The sequence below is a fragment of the Sarcophilus harrisii genome, chromosome 1, assembly GCF_902635505.1.
Source record: "Sarcophilus harrisii chromosome 1, mSarHar1.11, whole genome shotgun sequence".
Taxonomy (NCBI): domain Eukaryota; kingdom Metazoa; phylum Chordata; class Mammalia; order Dasyuromorphia; family Dasyuridae; genus Sarcophilus; species Sarcophilus harrisii.
Genome location: NC_045426.1, coordinates 328,514,168 through 328,535,344, shown reverse-complemented (window position 1 = coordinate 328,535,344; position 21,177 = coordinate 328,514,168). Strand labels below are relative to the sequence as shown.

Below are 21,177 nucleotides of genomic sequence, written 5' to 3'. Positions count from 1 at the left end.
GGAAATAACTGATGGGGAGAGGAAAAAAAGCATCTATAAAGCTTTTTTAAAATAAATATTTATTTTGCTTTTTTAATGATGATTTTACCACTGAATTTATTATGAACAATAAAAGTTATTTAAAATAGAGAAAAGAGAAATTATTATGATCACTTAATTATTAATAAAGAACAAATTATCTTAAATTCAGTGACAAGAAAACCTAAATGTACTAACAAAATAATAAGGGAAATGAGTTGAAAGAAACATATATTCTTATTTAATAGTAAGGAGAAAAATGACAACTTCAACTGTGATGCCTAAATGAAAAGAAAATACATTTATTGAAATTAACAAAATGTCACAAGGACCAGCATATCTACAAAGAAATCTGTAATAAAACATTCCCCAAATTGCTATAAATTTCTTTTCTCCCTTCTTTCCTCCATACACAAGAACTAGAAAGTATTACTATGCTGTTTGTAAGCCTACTTCTACTATTGGTTCACTTTGTTCTTCAAGGTCACTTTTCTGAGCCTCAGTCACCTACAACCAAATTTATGATTTTTAGTAGCTATCTAATCATTTTTCTTGCTCTGTGAGGGTCAAAATGAGGGACAATTTTCTAATAAATCTGATAAAATTTATGTAAATTTAATACTGATAGGGACAACAACTTTATGCTACCTACTCTGGAAAAAAGCATATACCTGTAAAGGAAAATAAAAAACTCAAAATTTGCAATTGATCCATGTACAAGTACAAACCAGAAAACTTAGTATCATAACCAAAATTGTATTTCTAAAGCGAACATTTCTGTTAATATTGAGTAAAAATAAGAAACAAACAATAGAAATATTCTAAATAAATTAGTTTTGCTAAGCTAAACCTGTAGCTCAATCAACAAAATATTTACAAAGCCATTCAATCTAAGTATATTATTATAAAGTCTCACTACATTGAAAAAATATCCTCCAAAGCAAACCCCAACTTTCAATATAGAAAGTATCAGTGAAAATGTGATGCAATCTCATAAAACATAGCACAACAAAGTTTATCTATATGAAGACCACTCTTTTATAAAAACAGTGATGACCAAGACAAAACACTAAAGTAATGCATTTATTTCCAAATATTTGCAGGGGATTATATTGAAGACTGAAAGGTTCTCAATATCAGAGAAGTTAAAGGGATCTTTTTATACACAGTTCAAATTAGTAAAAAAGAGTTTTAAAAAAAACACAACCAACCCTCCCCCAAAATTTAGTAAGTGATCAAAATGTACAATTTTTAAAAATAATATGGATACTAATAAACTTATAAAATTCCAAAAGTTTTAATCAAAATTTCTTGTTTCCAATTTCTTTTATTTATTATCTTCTGTTTAGGTACCCAAAGAAGATCATAATTGTTTCTCATGTGAAACCCAAGCTTCTAACTCTAACCGTATGCTTTAGAGTATCTCAGAGATGGAAAGTATTTCAGAGTCCATCAAATCCATCCCATAAATGAAAAAGAATTCATTCTACATCAAACCTAATAAAATGTAAGGTCTTCATTTGCTTGAAGTCTTCTAGTGACAGGGAACCAACTACCTTTCCAGGCAGACTATTTTATTTTATTTTTCTACAAAGCTCTGTTATCAAGTATCAAACCTAAATCTGTGTCTCTGCAATTTCTAGACTCTGATCCTGGGTTTGTTTTGCCCTCTTGAACCAAGACAGACTTCTTCCAGATGACAATCATTTTTTTTTTCTTTTTCTTTTTTTATTTAATAGCCTTTTATTTACAGGATATATGCATGGGTAACTTTACAGCATTAACAATTGCCAAACCTCTTGTTCCAATTTTTCACCTCTTACCCCCCACCCTCCCTAGATGGCAGGATGACCAGTAGATGTTAAATATATTAAAATATAAATTAGATACACAATAAGTATACATGACCAAAACGTTATTTTGCTGTACAAAAAGAATCAGACTCTGAAATATTGTACAATTAGCTTGTGAAGGAAATCAAAAATGCAGGTGTGCATAAATATAGGGATTGGGAATTCAATGTAATAGTTTTTAGTCATCTCCCAGAGTTCTTTTTCTGGGCATAGCTGGTTCAGTTCATTACTGCTCCATTGGAAATGATTTGGTTGATCTCGTTGCTGAGGATGGCCTGGTCCATCAGAACTGGTCCAGATGACAATCATTGAAAAAGAGAAAGCTACCATGTATTCCTTTGTATTCCCCAAACTAAAGAGCTAAAATTCTTCAAACGGATTCCCTTATCTCAAGATAATTCACAATTTAGCCACACTGTTCTGGATTGGTCTTAAAATATAAAGTTTAGGACTACACCATACTTAGTATGTCTGACCAGAGCAGATTTGAAGTTGTTGATCGCTTGCCTAATCTCTTGACACTATGTTTCTTTTAATGAAGTCTCAGTCCCCATTGGGTTTTTTTTGGTTGCCATATTACACTACTCACTTATATTGCACTTTAAAAACACCAGATCTTTTTCCAAATCAACTTCTCTAGCCAGCATAAAACTGAATTTGATTTCAAGTGTAAGATCTTGCATTTATTCCTCTTAACTTTCATGTTATAGTCAATCCAATGCTTAAAGCCTATCAAAATTCTTTTGGACTTCATTATCCAATAGGTTAACTATCTTTTCCAGCATGTTATCAACTGTTCATATAAGGATGTCATTTATGCCTTTTCCAAATCACTGGGAGAAAAAAAAAGTTAAAACAGCAAAAGGCCAATCCTGTACCTAGTAGAAATCACTTTCAGTTCTGTACAATCAATCATCCAGGTCCTAATTCATCTAAATGTACTATTTTATTGAACAGCGCATCTCTCTATCTTGTTCTCAAGAATAGCACACGAAACTTGGTCAAATCCTTCGTGAAAATTTAAGTAAATTCTAACTAAAAAAATTCTCTTAAGTTTGTCTGACATGTCCTTGAGGAAACTATTACCTACTCTGAGTTCAGTACTTCATTTTTAACATTCACTAAGTAACCCTTTAAAATAACAAGAACCAGAATTTTGTCAGCTCATTGGCCCTTCATTTAGATTTCATTCTCTTCCCTTTAAAATGGGGGGGAGGGGAGGTGGAGAAGGCAGCACAATGGTTGATGTATAAGCCCTTGAGTCAGGAGGACCTATTTGCCCTTTTCTAATCCTCTATCACCTTTCTTTTCTCCAGTTTTTCAAAGATTTCTAGATTGTGAGCTCAGCAATCACTTCTGCCTGTTCTTTCAGTACCATATTTATCTGGGGGGGGTTACGTGTTCTATTATCTCCCTACTAGACATTTTTATCCTGATAAAGAAAAAAGGAGCAAAAGAAAAGTTGAATGTTTCTATCTTCTTTCTACGGTCTCACTGCATCAACCCTAAACAGCAGTTCTATTGCTTTTTTTCAGCTTTCTCCTCTTCTCAACATAGCTTAAAAAACTGTTTGGGCTTAGTTTTCCTCACTAGATTCTGAGCTTTAGCATTCTTGAAATTCTCTGGGTTCATTTCCCATTAACCCTCCACATTCTCAATAAATCTCTGTTCAAAAGACCTTTATTAAACACCCTTCAATGTTCATCATACTAGGCCCGGGAATACAAAGACAAAAATAACAATCCCTGACCTCAAAGAAGCTTATATTCTATAGTGTAAAATAACTGCACATGTATATCACATACAAACAGTTGTTCAATCAAATTTTTTTGTGCCTCCATATCACTCTAAACAACTCCTTTTCCTTGTCATTCAAAATGTTAATCTTCAGTATTTCCTGAGATGGTTCTATCCTTCCTTAGCTTATTTTCTTGTATCTTATCTGTGCCCATCCAATTACCTGTCTATGCCTAATGCTTCTGCTTTCCTACTACTGCCTCAATTCATTGCATTCTGGCACCTATCTTTGCCACTTCACTATTATTGCTCTCAAGGGTCACAAATGAACTCTTAGTAATTAAGTCACATTTCTTCAATCAGTGATTCTTGACCTCTCTTCTACTTTGATATGACTGAGCATTCTTCTCTTCCCTCCAGGGTACTCTTGCCTCCACTGACTTCAGAAACATTACATTTTCCTGGTTTTCTTGATCATTAAATGACACCTTCTCTGTATCAACCATTGTCCTCTTTCAAACCTCTTGATCCCCAGTAATTTTCTCTCCTCTATATATCATTTCTCCTATTATAATCACATTATAATCATAATTTCAACTCCTACCTTTACAAGGAGTTATCCTTAGTTGTTACAGTTATACTTCTCCACATTATAACTGTCTCTATAGAGATTTTAATAAACATAAGAAATTAAATGGGAATTTTGGGGTAGTTTGAGGAAGCCTCAAACAAAATTTAGAAACCTTGCAAATAATAATTCTGATCTCTGGTATGAACGGATGGCCAAAAATTTTTATGAGGATTTTCCATATCAAAGAGGCACTGCTTCCCTAATCTCTATGATGTGGAAGGGATAACTATACACCAATTTCCATCTCTGGTCCTGACCATGATTCTCCAATCTAGATGACTATTACCATCTAGCTTTAAGACATATCAATATGGGAGGTACATAGATGCACTGACAATTAGAACTCCTATCTTTAATTTATTCCTCACTTCTCATTCCCAGTAAGTAAAATGTATTTCATATCTGAAACATTTGTCACATATCCACTTTTCTCCCACTTGACCATTTTAGTATATAAGTTCTTACCACCACTTACTTACTGCAATCACCTCCTAATAAATCTTCATGGTGACTCACCTCAATCCAATTAGATTTTCCTTGATACCACTAGCAAAATAATCATTCTTACAAATACTTACATCTTACTTCACAACTCAAAAATCTTTGATGAGTCCCTATTTACTACTGAGAAAAGTTCAAATTCCTTTGCCTGGCATTCAAGGTTCTCTACAATCTTTGTACCTTTCCAAATACATAGCCAGATGTCTATAAATAGTAGGCAATTAACGAACACATTCTCATTTATTTATCAGTATCTCTGTGGATGTGCACCTTGGAGAATGCAAAAGTCTCCTTCTAAACTCACAATATCTATGAAGTCTTTCAGGATTTAGAATGGATCAGGAGTTAACAGATTTAGCTAAATCACAAAACTGCTAATCCTAACTTGGCCACTTATAAAATACTTCATATGAATTTATTCATATCAGGGGATCTTATGGAACTTTGGTTTCCTCATATGCACAGAGAATACTTGTTCTATTTGGCACCCATGGTTATTTTATTATATAGCAAAAACATGTAACATTTTGCTTAAATAAAAATTAAAACTTTATCAGAGATAAAATGATACAGATAAAAAGATACATACAGAAATGTAAATCTAAAACTTTTGTTTCAAAGATGAAAAACTTTGTTAACAGAGTTAAGTAATTTACTAGTTAATCAATTTAATAAGTACCCAATGAAAAGCCACTAATAAATGGAAAATGTATTTTCTCATAGCATATCATTATTTTAAAAACACACAGGAAATAATAGATGACAAAATACTCCATTCCTGATGACAAAATATTCCGTTCCTATTTCCCATCCTAAATCATATTTATCCTTCAAGGTATATCTCATGTTTTATGTCCTCCCTATCCCATAGTCTGGAAATACTTACTATGAGGATTCACTTAGCTCTTAGCATACACTACCCTGCAATCTTAATGCATATATCTATATTACCTTCTGGTCTAGATGTAAAGATTCTAACAATAATGATGTTCTCTAAAAATATCAGTATTTCAGAAGACAAGATACACACACATATGAAACATTTATATAACCTTGCAAGCAGAATAAATGAATGCTGTGAATAGTGTAAAAAAGATGAAATCAGTCTGAAAGTATCTATTGAAAGTAGTAGGATTTGAATGCTGAAGTGGACAGGACTAACCTGTAAAAAGAAAGGGTATTCAAGAAGAAGAAAGAGAATGATATATCTGGAAGGAAGGCTGGTCAGTGGAAAGAACAGTAGGAAAGAAATTCCAATAAATTAGATGAAATCAAGCTTTAAAGGTTCTTACAAGCCAGACTTGGAAGTTTAATCTTTTATGTAATGCAAAGGTACTAGATTCTTAATCAGGCTATGAACTGATGGAATTACTGTTTTACTAAGATCAGTTTGGGGAGAGATCAGGAGGAAGGAAACATTTATTAAGCACTTACTACATGCCAGGTACTGTGCTCAGCCCTGGATTAAAACTGGAAAGACATTAAGTAAGAGTCAGTGCCTAGAAAAAGTAGATTTAAAGGAAGTAAAAGCATAGAGAGGTATGATATGGAAAGAAGGTCTATGCCAAGGACAGCAAAACAGATGTGCTGACCAACTGGAGAATTCCTGTCCAAGCAGGTAAGTTTAATTAAAAAAAAAAAAAAAAAAAAAAAACTAGGAGAAGAAGGGAAAACTTGGTGGTCAGCTTGTATACTTTAAAAAGAACTTTAGGGATATCCTAGTCTAAAACCCATCATTATTCCTTATCCCATCTCAATGAATTTGAAAAAGCAGTTCTGTCCCCTAGGCCTGGAATGTACTCCTTCCTCACTCTCCAAAAAATCCTTGGCTTCCTTCAAGGCTTAACTTAAATTCTACCTACAGAAAGGTTATCCTGTCTTTTCCCCAGAATCGCTACAATCATCCTACTCCTTTCAAACTGATCTTTCTTGGGAGATGAAGAAGGACGGGGCAGACCTGTAATTTCAGTGATATGGAAAATTCTGATGTCAAGAATTTCATTGATATAGGGCAGCTTGATGGCTCAGTGGATAGAGCACTAGTCTCATCTTGAGTTAAATCTGGCTATAGCTAACTGTGTGACCTGGGGCAAGTCACTTAACCCTGTTTACCTCAGGTCCTAACATAGTAAAATGAGCTGGAGAAGGAAATAGCATACCATTGCAATATTCTTGGGGGAAAAACTCCAAATGGATTCATTTAATCAGACACAACTGAAAACAACTAAACTACAATGAAAATTCCTAATGAGTAAACTCCAAAAGAGCTTAGAATCATAAAATCTTGAGAGTTGTCTAAGGCACTGATACTTTAAGTGATTTTCTCAGTTACAAAGTTCAGTTAGGACCTCAACCCATCTTCCTGACCGCTATGCTAGCTCTCCATCCATTATATGCTGTTTCTTGCTTTATATTTACTTATTATAAATTAAAACTGGGAGGGACCTTAGATACCATGTAATCCAAAATCTAGATTGGAGAATTCAAATTGAGCTTTGCCAACACCAAAACCTGTCTTTCATTGTGTTAAACTTTTCCCCAGAGTTTAAGTTTTGTTTTTGTCTTTCTATTCCAGCACCTAACCCCAATGGGGTAAATTTTAGAGATGACAACACTAAGGTCAATGATCTGCCTAAGATTTTAACACCTAGTGACAAGGCAAGGATTTGAATTGAGAATCTTCTGTTAAGTCTACTGTTCTGTCCTTTATACCACAAGTTAAGCCCTACTCTAAAGTAATGTTCTCCAAATAGTCTCTTCAATTTCTCTGATGAAACAAATTAACTCTGGGGAAAAGGGGAGAAGAAATGTTCAATTTTTGCTCTTCAGAACTGCTCTTCAGATGTTTATATATAAACATCTCATAAAGGATTTTTATCACAACCCTTTTAAACAAATTTTGTGGTGGAAGGGACCTTAGTGATCATCAAATTCACCTCTAATTTTACAGAAAAGGAAACTGGTATGCACAGTGTCTTAGGTGGTTGGTTCATGAACAAAAAGCTAATAAGTATCTCCGGTGGAATTCAAATAGACCGCCCCCCCACCCCCCTACAATGAGGCAAGATTCTGTCTCTTAGTGCCTTCCATTATCCCTTCTTTATCTCTAATTTTAAAACTCTCCTTAGTTACTGGCTACTTCTACACTTTATTTGGCCTTACTCTCAAGTTTCTTTTTCACTGCTAGAATCCTAGAAAAGCTATCTACCTTTATTGCTTCCACTGCCTTACTTTTCTTTCTTGCCTCAGCTCTTTGTAATCTGGCTTCCATGTAAACCATTCTATGTTCTGAAGTCATCATTTTTTTAAAAAAATTGCTAAAACCAATGGCCTTTTCTCAGTTCCAATCCTGCTAAATATCAGGAGCTCGACTCTATGGATTATTATTTATCCTTTTTGGAAACATTCTACTCTGAATTTTTCTGACACTGCTCATGTCCATCTTTCTACTTTTCTGACCCATTTTTCTCAATTTGCACCGCAAGACAATCTCTCATACCTTGCTTCCTATGCACTGCCATCTACCAGGGCTTTTTGCTCTTCTCTCAGACATGCTCTCTCCTGGTAACCTTCATCAATTCCTCCAAAATCTACACATCTAGCCTTAATCTCTCTAAGCTCCAGTCCTACACCTCCAATCTGGATGTCCCACAAATATTAACTCAACAAATACAAAATACAATATATTATTTGTATCTCTTAACTCATGAGATTTCCTAACTTCCATATTTCTAATGAGGGCACCATACTTCTAATCACTGGTGTTTAAAATGTAAGAATCATTATTACCTCTTCAGTTTTCTTTCCCCCTAGCAATATTCAGTTGCCAAGTCTTATAAATCTCACCTTCTTAACTATCCATCCATTTTATTTTTACTCAAATCATAATCATAATAGACCAAGTCCTTATCACCTCTCTATGGACCTGAACAGCCTAGTCACTAAATCTACCAGTGCTCTGCCAGACTCTTCTTGAGTCTATCTTCCACAACGGTGTTAAGGTAGTATCATTAAAGCACAGTTAATCTAACCATGTTACTTCCCTGATCAAGAAATTTCAGTGATTCAGCAATATCTCTGTGATAAAATAAAAAATACTCTTTGGCATTTAAAGCTTTTCAGTCTGGCTCCAACTTATGTTTCTAGGCTGATTAGGTATTAATCCCCTTCCAAGATGCATAATATGGACCTGCCAAACTAGTCTACTTACATTATCCATGTGTCCACAAGCAGAAGTCTCCTCTGCCTAGAATACTATTCTTCCCTTCCCTCCCCTGTTCCTTGGTATCTTTAATGTCAACTCAAATGCTATCTGATTTCCCTCTTTGTGTTTCCCTTCCCAAATCACTGCTTATTTATTTTGTACATATACAGTAGGTACAAAGAGGTAACATGGGACAGTTGATAAAAAGCATAAATTCTAGAAGGCCTGGATTCTAGTTCTGCCTTTGATAAGGGTAGGCAAAATGACCCTGGCTAAGTAATTTAACAAAACTCTTAGGTTCCATGCACTGAGGCAATTGGGCAACTTTTTAAGATTACAAATTACAAGGGTGTCAATCTGCATTAGTAGAGAGAATTTCCACACCCAGGGGAGTCCAGACAACAATGAAATCACAGGTTTAGTCTCCATTACCTCTTCTACATTACTACCAAGTACTTGTTTTGTATCTCTTCCCCTTCCCCCCAAGTCTATCCACAGGGCAATATAAGCAACTTCTTAAAGTTATCTTGCTTTGGCATTGGTGAACCTAGCACAGTGCTAGGCACATAAAAAGTATTTGATAAATGTCTAGTTTGATTTGCTCTCATTCATAAAAGCAAATTAAGGGTTCATTTCTTTGGAACTCAGTTTCATGAATAAGATCCTTTCCAGCTCTAAATCCTATGATGTTAAGATAAATGCTCCAACTAGCTATTTCTGAAACACAAAAGGAAAGCATCTTGATAAAAACTAATTTTATCTCAACTTCAGCAAATCAAATTCACTGCCCCTCTGGATCTCCAATTACTGAAAAGGAAGTAGGCAGGAAAATGAGTCCAGGTGAGATTCCTAGACTCATTATAATTAACTAATTAACAAACCCCTGCTCCCTTTCTCTTGCTCTTTGAGCTTAGCACTTTTCCAATGGTCTGTTCTAAAGAAACAGATCATAACTAACTTATTTCCGACAAGGCAAGCTCCTTGCTACGAACAAGAATATTTTTTTTTTACCACTATATATCAAAATTCAAATAGTCACTCTCCCCTGAAAGCTCCAGCCCATGGTATTATTCAAGGATACTATTAAATTCTTCGTTTCTATCCTCAAGTTAGTTTTCCTTCCTCTCCCCTAATTCTCCTTCCCCTATATCCCTAGCTGGAGCCTGTGAACACCTCAGATGTGTTGGTCCTTCTAATGTTTATGCAATGCTCATCATAGCAAAGGTAATTTTAAAATATCTGTTGCCCGATTTCAATACACACTAGATTGCTCTAGATGCTAAATGTTCTGATGGTGTCACATGTTTCTGTATGTTCAATGCTATTATTTCCAAGCAGCCCCATCCAGCTCCAAACTTGGTGTAGAGAACAATTTAAACTTAAATATAGTCAAAATTTTGACCACTCTGTAACTTGTTTTCCATCTATAATGTGATTACTATGAAACAAACTACCCTATAACATTGTTTCACCTGGCCATATTTTCACAAAACCAAGTAACTATTACTTATGAAGCATATTAATTATGAGATATAATTATGCTTATATTAAAGATTTTTTTTAGCAGCTTTCAACAAGGTGAATCACTGCTAGAACAGTCAAGGGATTTTAAATATGGTAGTGGGCATTTAAATATTCATTCATTTCTAAACCTTCTATGCATATAATATTCATGTACACATGACATATATTTTCCTCAAACAGCCTAGAGTGTCACCCCTCCTTATTTCCACTTCCTCTTTCTTAATTTAAGACACAGCTCAAGGATCATCTTTTGCATGAAATCTTTCATTATTCTTTCCAACTGCTAGTCAACCCATTAAACTACCTTGTATTTAACTACATTATATATATTTGTATTTCTATTGCTTATATCTTTATACTTATCTCTTCCATTAGACTATAAACTTCTTGTAAGGACTGTTTCATTCTTTGCCGGTATATCTGCAGTATAATGCCTGCCTGTTATCAGCTGCTTAATAAATACCTGTTAAATGATTTGATTTCTGGGTTTGTGCTTTCCTTCCAAAGGACCTCCAAGATATAATAGCAGTTGATTATAAATACTAAAGGTTGTTTCTCACAATAATCTGGTGAAAGAGGGAGTGTAATTATGATTTCCTTTTTATAACATTTAAATGACAGGCCTAAAGCAATAGAGAATAGGCATCATCTAACTCCAAGGTCAATCAATGCCCTTTTTCCACAGCTTCAAGCTGTTTCTTTCTATGCACAGTCCGCACACAGAACTTATAACTTTGGAATGTCTATTGCGGATGTTCTACATAGAACTCAAAAAAATCTATTGCCCAAATACAATGCATAGGTTGCTAAGTTTTAAAAAAGTAGTAAAATCAACTTTTCATGATCACCCATGTTAAATGGTATGGATAATTCAAAATTCAATACTAATTACCTTTAGAATATATTATTTTTCCAGCAGATGTAAATTCTAATTATTACTTCCTTGAACAGAAATATAAAATATAAACCAGCTGCAGAATTCCAGCATAAAAGATACCATCTGCAGTGTGTGTGTGTGTGTGTGTGTAACAAAGAAAATTCCAAATATATATAATTTCAAGTATTAGAGCTTAATAATTGAAAAAGATTCAAGAGATCTTGTCTAGTTCCCTTCATGGACAGATTTAAAAAAAAAAAAAAAAGGCAGACTTCACCTCCTTGCCCAGAGTAACAAGTTTGGAAATTTCTTAGCCAAGGTACAGTATAAAGTCAAATATAAAAGTTCTGCTTAGTATTTGAAAACCCTTCACAGACCTTCTACCCTTGCAGTTTTCATACACCTTATTACATACCTCCTAGCTACTCTATGCTATCTAGCGTAATTATTGGTAACTCTCACATAATAACTCCCTCCATCTCTCTAAAACTTTTTACTGTTTCTTACACCTAGAATGCTCTAACTCTCCTTTTCTCCCAAACTCTCAAGACCCGTCTCAAACCCCACTTTCTACAATAGGCCTTTCTCGGTCCCTTCCACAGTTAATGCTTCCAAGTTGAAACAAACTATCACAGGGAAATTCACATAATCTCCCTATTAGAACCGGAGCTCCATGAGGGCAAGGAGTACATTGTTATCTTTCTTTGTATCCGAAGGGCTTAGCATAACGCCTGGCAAATTAGGAGCACTTCATGCCAGTAGCGAGACGAAGAGCGAACCTAGAACTCTTTCCACCGACTTCACTCTTTAAACGTGTTACCTAACTCCAAAAATGGGAGGCTTTAGGTTAGTTGCTTTTTTGGCGATTTATTTATTTTTGTGGGCGTTGTGTGTACGTGAAGAAGCACAGTCAAGTCTGTATTCCTAAAATGATCTCTCATTCAGGAACCAGAAAATCGAGGTCTGAAATCTCCCCAAGTCCTCCTAGAACGGCAGGAACCTGCTATAGTTTTCGTTAGTCATCTTTCTCCCCACTAGAGATCTGATTTAGCAGCAAGAAGAGGTAAAACAAATTTTCTCCAAACACGTGTTAGATGAATGTGTGTAAAAAAAAAAAGTAATTCCCATTCAAACATTTTAAAACGCTAAGCAAATATTCACACAAGTTTCTATGGCGAAAATAATTCTTAGTCACCGGTGATGGAATTCACTTGCACGCCCCCCCCCCCCCCCCCCCCCACACACACACCCCTGGAGGCACCGGGAGAGCAGCCGCTCCTCTTCCCACCTAGTTGGCCCTCCGCCTCCAGAGTGAACACAAAGATGGGTGAGGGGATGTCCTGCCTTCCCCAGCGCGGCCCGCGGGGCAGACGGGGCAGGAGGCTCCGCAGGGGCGGCGGGGGGGGGGGGGGGCCCTCCTTTTATCCGCCTCCCGACGCACTCTCCCGGCACCGGACAGCGAGGCTAGTCCGCGGAGACCCGGCAGCCGCTCCGCTCCCCTCCGCGCCGCCACCCCCGCCTCCTCGCAATCCGTCTGCGGTCTGTCTGGAAGAGGCGGCGGCGGCGGCGGCGGCGGAACCCCGGGAGGAGTTCTCCTCTCCCGACCCCGAGCTGCCCGACCACCTCCAGAGCCCCCGGGGCCCGCGCCATGTTGGAGAAAGGGGCCGCGGCCCCAGCGCCCCCGTCCGCCGCCGCCGCCGCCGCCGCCCGGCCCCTCCCCCCTCCCGTGGCTCACCCGCCGCCCCTGGGACCAGCCCCGTGGCCGCCAGGAGGAGAAACATCTGGTAGCGGGGGGGAACAGTCGCCTTCCCCGCGACGGCCGCAGCCGCCGCGGCCGCCTCCATGGTCCCGCGACGTCCTCCGCGTCCGGTCCGTTCCAGGGGCCGGGGCCGCGTCTCGGAGCCCCCGCCCCGAGGAACCCGAGAGCCTCGCCTCGCGCCGCGGCCTCGTTCGGCCCCTTTGTAACTGCTCGGGGGTGGCCCTCCCATTGGCTGCGAGGGACGTCTGGGCCCCGCCTCCCGGCAGCTGCCGAGACTGGAGAACAACAAGAGAAGCGAGAGCCCGGCCCGCAGGGCCGCAGCCAATCCGGGGCCCGAGGGCGCGGGGAACGGCCGGGCCCCCGCCTCCTCTCTAGTCCCTCCTCAGGCTCACCCCTCCCACCCCGCCTCCTTCCCGGACTCCCAGAACTCACCCGCCCCTTCCTCAACCCCACCCCCCACCCTGTGTCCCCCCAGCCTGAGGTTTCGGATGGTGCAAGAAGCGGCCCGGGGTGGGGGGGAGTGGAAGAGGAGGAGCAGTGAGCCGTGCATTGGAAGAGGAAGCAGGCGCCGAAGCGAGAGGCTCTAGGGGTCCCTAGAGCTGGGGGAATCCACGGGGCGAGAGCATCTTGCGCTTGCAAAGGGGAAGTGTTTCAGGACTGAGGGCCTTCTTTGGGGTTCTTTACGTTTTGTACGCTCTGTATGAGCACGGTGACATCTGCACCCCTTCCTGGGGGACCGTTATCGCCCTTGGCCACTGCAGAGCTGCGCCTAACTCCCAGGCACTTTTCTGTCCCCATTCCCCACCCCCCCCCCCTCCTCCGAGCCCCGGGCCAGTCCCAACTCCGCGGGCCTCCGGACTGCCCACCCCACTCCCCTTCCCCTCTGCCCACAGAGACGCGACCTCAGAGCCCCTCGTTCTTAACCACTCGTTATTGAGTCCAGAAAGCAAAAATGGCCAAGATTGGTCAACCCCGTTTTCTAATAACTGCAGCAGCGGAATAGGGGGAGGATCATCTACACGCACAATCCTCCTAGGACTTCAAGAGCCCGAACTTCTCCGGTCGTCCTTTTCTATTAAAGTCAAATAAACTCAGGAGAAACTAGGAAGGAGTAGAGAGAACATATGCCGAGATGAGTGAGGCATCTAGTTTTGCAAACCACAAGTGGCTAATGTTTTAAACCTACAGTGTTTGCATTACAACGGTTATCCAGTGTGCCTCTTGAGGGAATCTTTGGTTTCCTTAAAAACGAAAATAAGCTGAACTACTTTTCCATTCTTGATTTTCTCGACTGAGAGACACTCCTCCCACCTTCACTTCAGTATGTGCCAAAATAATTTAGCAGCCAGACTTATGATTCTGCAATAAGATACTTTTACTTTCGATACAAATACTATATAGTTTTTTTTTTTTAACACAAACTTTAAATGTCTGTTTTCCACTTGATTTAAATCCCACCCCCCTTTTAAAATTAAATTTAATGATCTCTCCTGGCTTCCACCTCCTAGCTTCAAGGCACTTTGTGCATTCTCATCCATCCTCTGCAATAAGCCTTTCCCAACATTCTTTAATATCTTCCCTCGGCGTTTTATCTCCAATTTATGCTGTATATATTTTGTTTGTTTATAGTTTGTTGTCTCCCTTATTAGACTGTGAACTCCTCGAGGGCAAGGACTGTTTTTACCTTTCTATTCCCAATGCTTAGCACAGTTTCTGCTACAAAATAGGTTTATAAATGCTTTTTTACTTGTTGAATAAGGAACTTGACTTCATTAATTCTTTTAAAATTTGTTTGGCAATAATGTCTTAATAAAAGTGGTCAAGAAAACACTTTAAATCTAGACTTTAAAAGCCTGGTAAGTAGTGGGAATGATGGTGATGCAAATGAATTTCATCCTCCCAAGAGTGGCTTGTATTTAAGGAATTTAATTGTTAAAATAAGTGAATTGATTGGTTCCTGGGACATAGGACAATGTAGGTGGCAGTTGATAGATTGACAGACCTGGAGTCAGGAAGATCAGAGTTCAAATGGGGCCTAAGATAATTAACATCTTTGTGACCCTGGACAAGTCATTTATCCCTGTTTGCCTCAGTTTTCTCATCTGAGAAATGAGCTGCAAAAGGAAACCATTCCAGTATCTCTGCCAAATTGGTCACTGAGAATCTGATACAATGGAAGCCTGGGACAAATCTTCTTCTCTCTCTCTCTCTCTCTCTCTCCTCCTCCTCCTTCCTCCTCCCCCAATTTAGACACCTTTTTGTGCTGCCTGCTTACATGTGGAGAGAGTAAAGGGAATGGCAGGTTTTAGGGTTCCTATTCCTAAAGTCTCAGAAAACTGTCTATTTCCTGATCCTGATTTCCTACTGATAGAATGTGTTCATGGACCAAAAACAGTATTACTCTCCCTCAGAAAGTCCTGCATAGACACTGACCAATTATCTCTTCCTGCATTTTATAAGCCTCTGTCTTATTAGTTTTATTTATCATCAGCTGTTTTGCTTGTCTTCCACATCTGGAACTTCATTCTTCCCCACCCCAGGATAAAAATCTCATCATCATACAGATTGACTCAGCTTTTGATATCCAACACTGCCCAGCATTCTCAGGTACCTCTTCCCTCAGATTGGGAAGACTGGAACACTAAGCAGAACTTTCCAGCAAACTTTTCATTCTCCATCAGTTGCCAGATTTGGTTTCCAAGTAGGTCTCAAATGCCCCAACTCCCTTTCATCTTTTGTGAATTGTCTTTCCTGACAGATTCTGTTTGTTTTAATTTTTATTTATATTCCCGGAATTTAAGACAGTGGCTGTCACTTAGTATGTGCTCAATAAATGTTTATTAATTGATGATAGCAGATAAATTCTCAAATTCTCAAGTTAATTTTCATGAATTGCATCTTTCATGATGATATTTCTGAAAATGCTTCAAATTCATTAGTAAATTTCCCAAGTCATTGGTTCAAAACCAAGTTCCTAGGGTGGTAGTAATATCAGAGTTTTTTAATATAAACAGGTTACTATCCCTCCATATCAAAAACCCCTGATATCACTATCACTATAGACCTTGGTTTTGAGCTTGTAATTCTAAAACTTCACTAAAGAAATTCTCTATTTTTATTTAATGAAAATAGTAATGTCTCTCTATGTCACATTTCTCTATTTCCCTTTCTGTTGAACCACGAAGAGAAAGAAAGAAGGTGAGGAGGATCTTTCCTTAAACAAATTATAAAGAAAGAATAATCAGGCCTTTTTTGGAAGTGAAGGCAAAATCCTTTAGAAAAAGAAAGTCTGCTATTTTTTACTTCATGAACATTGATTAGAAATATTGGAACCTTAAGCAAATTAGTATAATTCATGTAATATCTAGAGCAGGAGTTATTTAACTTGAAGTCAGTGAACTTTTACCTCCTTAATTAAAACTATACAGGATATTTTAAAAGTCTTAGTATAGTACAGTTTTAAGCTTTATACTATAATTCAAGGTAATTGTTTTCCTATGTTATATATATTACATATAAATAATTTAGAAATATTTCATTATTTCCTCAGATACATGATGTGATTGTTAGGAATACTTCCAGTTATATAACACACATACGCTCTTTAATCTTCAGTTATTCTTGTATGTTCTTGGGCTGGGAATGTTGTCCATCTGTAATGTCTTTTCAATAGATATATGTACTAATAGAATATGATAGACAGGTCATCCAACTGCATGTATATAGAGAGAGACAGATATAGATATGTAGATATCTATATAAATATACTTATATAAATATATGTATTTATATATATAAATATATATATTTATATATCTATACACACATACACACATATGTGTATTTGAAGGTCTGTATCCTTATATATAGGATATATCATTTCTATATGTATATATATATATACATATAGAAATTATATATAGATCATTATCTAGACACACATTGAACTAATCTAGTTCAATAAACTAGATTATTGGGGGACAAGAAGTATTTAATTTTCACCTTTATATTCTCAACATTTAGGAGAGTAGTTTATATATAGTAGGTGCTTAATGTTTGCTGGAATGAATTTTTCATTCATGTGTTCTTTCCTGCATGGATAATTAGGCTAATCATCTTACTTGAGAGACCTTGATTTTCTTTAGGAAACCCTGTAGAAGTCTGGGACTTGAGATAATCAACCCAAAACCATCTTCAAATAAGAATCCTTGGAGGACCTCATTATCTAAAGGAAATCTTTCTTTTCTTTGGATTCTGCACGAGATAGCCCCCGTAACAATGGCAAGCATTCTTGGCAATATATATTTTCATTTTATTGTGCCTCATATATTAATAATGAAAACATCATTGAACAAAATTATTTCTGCAGTTACATCTATCAAGGAATCTTAAAAATATAGGCATAGGGAAATCCATGTTGCAGCTCTAAATGCCTTTAGATAACATTTTGTTCTACTATCTTAAATGCTTTGTAATTTTAAAAAAAACTGTTTGGGCTTATGTTCTTAGAGCATTTCAGTCAATTGTATGGATGTGAAGATGTGATCACCTCTGTAAAGTAGTCTATAAAAGCTTGCCTGTTCCCTTTTCATATATATATATATATATATATGTATGTATGTGTATATATATACACATACATATATATATATATATATATATTATGATCTCAAGAAGAAATTATAAAAATAAGCCACTTAAAAAGATGACAACAACTCAATTTTAAACTATTTTAAAAGACCATTGATTCTTAGAAATGGAAACTGAATATGGTGAATATTGCTAAAACTGATTAATGAGTTAAAGCGTCACCACAATGAAGAGCCATAGCTCAGAAGCTTCAACAGCCAGCTAACACTTGATCTCTTTGGCAAGCAGAAATGTATGGCAACCAAGAACAACTCTAATTTAGAATAAAGACTTATTTGCTAAATATTGAGTAGGATGGCAAAAGATTGATTATAGGTAGTGTCTTACATGTAAGCAAAAACTAATGGAAGGCAAAATGATTCTCCAGAAATCTTGTCAAGGGACCCTAGTAAGAGGATTATTCCAATAGCATTTATGGATAAAATTGGAAGAATAAACAGATGAAAAATGGAATAGATTTGCCAGTATCTCTATAGCAATTTGTCATCATTGATTATAGAAAAACGACTACATTTACTTTTTATTAATTGCCAGCTTGCAGAGGCCCTGAAATGTTTTTTTAATGGTACTTTATTTTCCAAATACATGTAAAGATAGTTTTCAACATCCATTCTTGTAAAACTTTGTTAAGAAATCTGAAAGATAAACAGAAAACAAAGAATTTTAAGAGTAAAAGAAAAGCCAATCCAGGATTAATTTAATTAATAAATTAAATTTATTAATAATAATAATAAAAATTATTCATTTATTAGACTGTTGCAGCCTCCAAACCTTCTTTATCCAATCCTTGGTTTTTTGGGTTTTTTTAAATCAACCTTCTCCAGACATTTGAGTTTTAAAATCATCCCTCTGAGAATCTCTATCCCAGGGGCCTGGCCCACACCCCCACTTAGAGTAATCACCATAGCCCTTCTGCCAGTCAACACTAGCCACCTGCCCAGTTCTTATTAATAATAATCCTCATTCTCTAGAGCTGGCCTTCAACCAAGATTAAAGCCATTACTTTCCCTCTCCCTCCACAGCTATTTAAGATCTCTTTTGAGGCTTATTCTAGGAAGGATCTGCAGTAACTGCCCTTCCCCCATCTCCCATCATGTTGTTTTTAAATCTCAGGCATTCGGCTTCTTTAAGACTTACACAAGTTTGCCTTCCTTAGATGAAGCTTCATTCTCCCCAGACTTCCCTACCCTGAACATGAACTGTATTCCTAGGTTGCTATCCTGATTGGAAAAGATTTACTAACCCATCATGAAAGAGCATTAATCAGTGATAGAGTGAAAAGAATAGTTAACTGGAAAATGAGGAATCCTAGGTTCCATATCTATGTTATCATTTACTCTTACTGTGAGTTGGAACCATAAAATATTAGTTCTAGAAAAGAAATAATAGAAAATCTAATTCAGTTACCTCATTTTATATATAAGGAAACAAACTGCTACTCAGTTTCCTCATCTGCAAAATGGGAATATTGGACAGGATGAGCTCTAACATTACTTTTATTTTAAGTACTTTTTATTTAACATGTATATTAATTCTTGATTCTACTTTATAGACACACTGTTAACCAGTGTATCAATATCTTAAATAATACACTAATATTTTCTATGGAACTTGAAAAAATGTTAATGGAAGAAATGTTAAATGCATCACAAGGAGAAGGACCAGATTTTTAAGATTGTTACACTAATTTTCCTGTTGTTAAGAACACATTTCCCTGGGAAATATTTTTAGTGAGGCCACTAGCCCTGTAGAATGACATATCTTCTACCTTTTCACACCAACATTCGGCAGAATAGTTTGTCTGAAAGTTCACAAATTAAATATACATAAGACTCTATACCCTATGGTAAGTTGAGATTTTAAATAGATCAAAAGGGAATTAGAATTTTTTTTCCCATTTTAGTCAATTTAGTTGAAAGATGTGTGCAAAAGAAATATGCAAGAAGAAAGGATTTCATAATTATATTGAAGCTTAGACAAAAAAACAAAATACAGAAGGACAAGTAGATTTTATTTCAACATAAAGGAAAATTTTCAAACAGTTAAAGGTAACTATTTCACCAGACCAGAACAACTTCCTCCTTCCCCACCCTATCTCCACTCATCATTTCACATCTTGCTTTGGGCAGAGTATTCAAATCAATGCTACTTTTAAGGTTGGACATGAAAATTGATAGTTTTATGAATCAAATTACCTTCCTAGAGTCCCCACCAAAACATCTCTTCCTTGAAGGGAGAGGTTATCTCTCTCAGTACTTAATACAATACCTGACACAAAGCAAGTACTTAATAATTTTTAGATTAATTCATTTATTCATTTGGAAATGTTTTGTTTGTTTTTAAGGAGGTAAAAAAAGTTTTCTTTCTCTAGAGATTTTCAACCAATGACTGTTTTCAAAGAGGGATTTGTGTCACTGTATGGTCCTTTCTATCTCTAATATTCTAAGTCTCCAGGACTTTAACTTTCAGAAGAAAGATAGTATGTTGTAATGGAAAGAACACTATGTTTGGAGTCTGAGATGATGGCCTCCAAATGTTTTGATAGTAGATCTTTGTCAATATTTTTTTCTCTTTGTGGGTATGTTTGGTGAGAGCAAAGAGGAAAATGATTGCACATTTGCAGCTGATGCCATGGCTAGCTAAGTCCAAATTCTTTTATAATTGCTCTGAGAGAATGATTTCTGACTTAAAGGGAAAAAAAGGTCAACAGCTTGTTTGAAGGGAGGGTGTTAAGTGGGAAAGATTGGAGCTGTGCTGGACTGGCGATAAAGTTCATGATTCGCTATTATAGGAAGGGTGGAAGCAACCAATATTTCCTCTGTTCATCACATACCTTCTGAAGTCATGCCAATCTGCTCCCCTTCCCAAGATCTCAGGACTCACTTTGGAGATCACTGATCTAGGAAGATATCAATTCAAATCTCAGCTCTGCTGTCTTTGCTATTTACCATGTCTCTTTCTGGGCCTTAGTCAGTTAATAGTCAAGCATTTATTAAGTACATTATTTATGTCAGATAATGTCACAAGCACTGGAGACACAAAGAATGTTAAAAATGTAACTCTTGCCCTCTCTCAAGAAGCTCATGTTATATCTATATACATCAAATATATATACAGAGTATGCAAAAGATAATCTCAGAAGGAGGTGACTAAGAGTCTTCCTATCTTTCCAGGTTTATTATACTTTTTTTGTTGTTCATTTGTGTCTGATTTTCTTTACCCCTTTTGAGATTTTCTTTTTTTTTAATTAATTTTTTTAGGTTTTACATGTACATTTATTTTTTACATATTTCTATACAAGTCATAATGGGGAAGAAAAAATCAGAACAAAAGGAAAAAAACACAAGAAATTAAAAAAGGGAAAAAATGGTAAAAAGCAATATGCTTCAATTCACATTTAGTCTCCATAATTCTTTCTCTGGA

General features: G+C 36.9%; 1 protein-coding gene across 2 annotated transcripts in view; it reads right to left on the bottom strand.

The window, feature by feature from the left end:
- The window catches only part of TGFBR1 (transforming growth factor beta receptor 1), a 50,716-nt gene extending 37,358 nt beyond the window's left edge, over nucleotides 1–13,358 (bottom strand). The window contains exon 1 of one of the 2 annotated variants that reach the window (XM_031945531.1): nucleotides 13,081–13,358. In XM_031945531.1, coding sequence (XP_031801391.1) covers nucleotides 13,081–13,333 — 253 coding nt within the window. In that variant the 5' untranslated portion in view covers nucleotides 13,334–13,358. The remainder of the gene's footprint in view (nucleotides 1–13,080) is intronic. The other variant, XM_031945532.1, reaches the window with a different exon arrangement.
- Nucleotides 13,359–21,177: the final 7,819 nt, after the last annotated feature.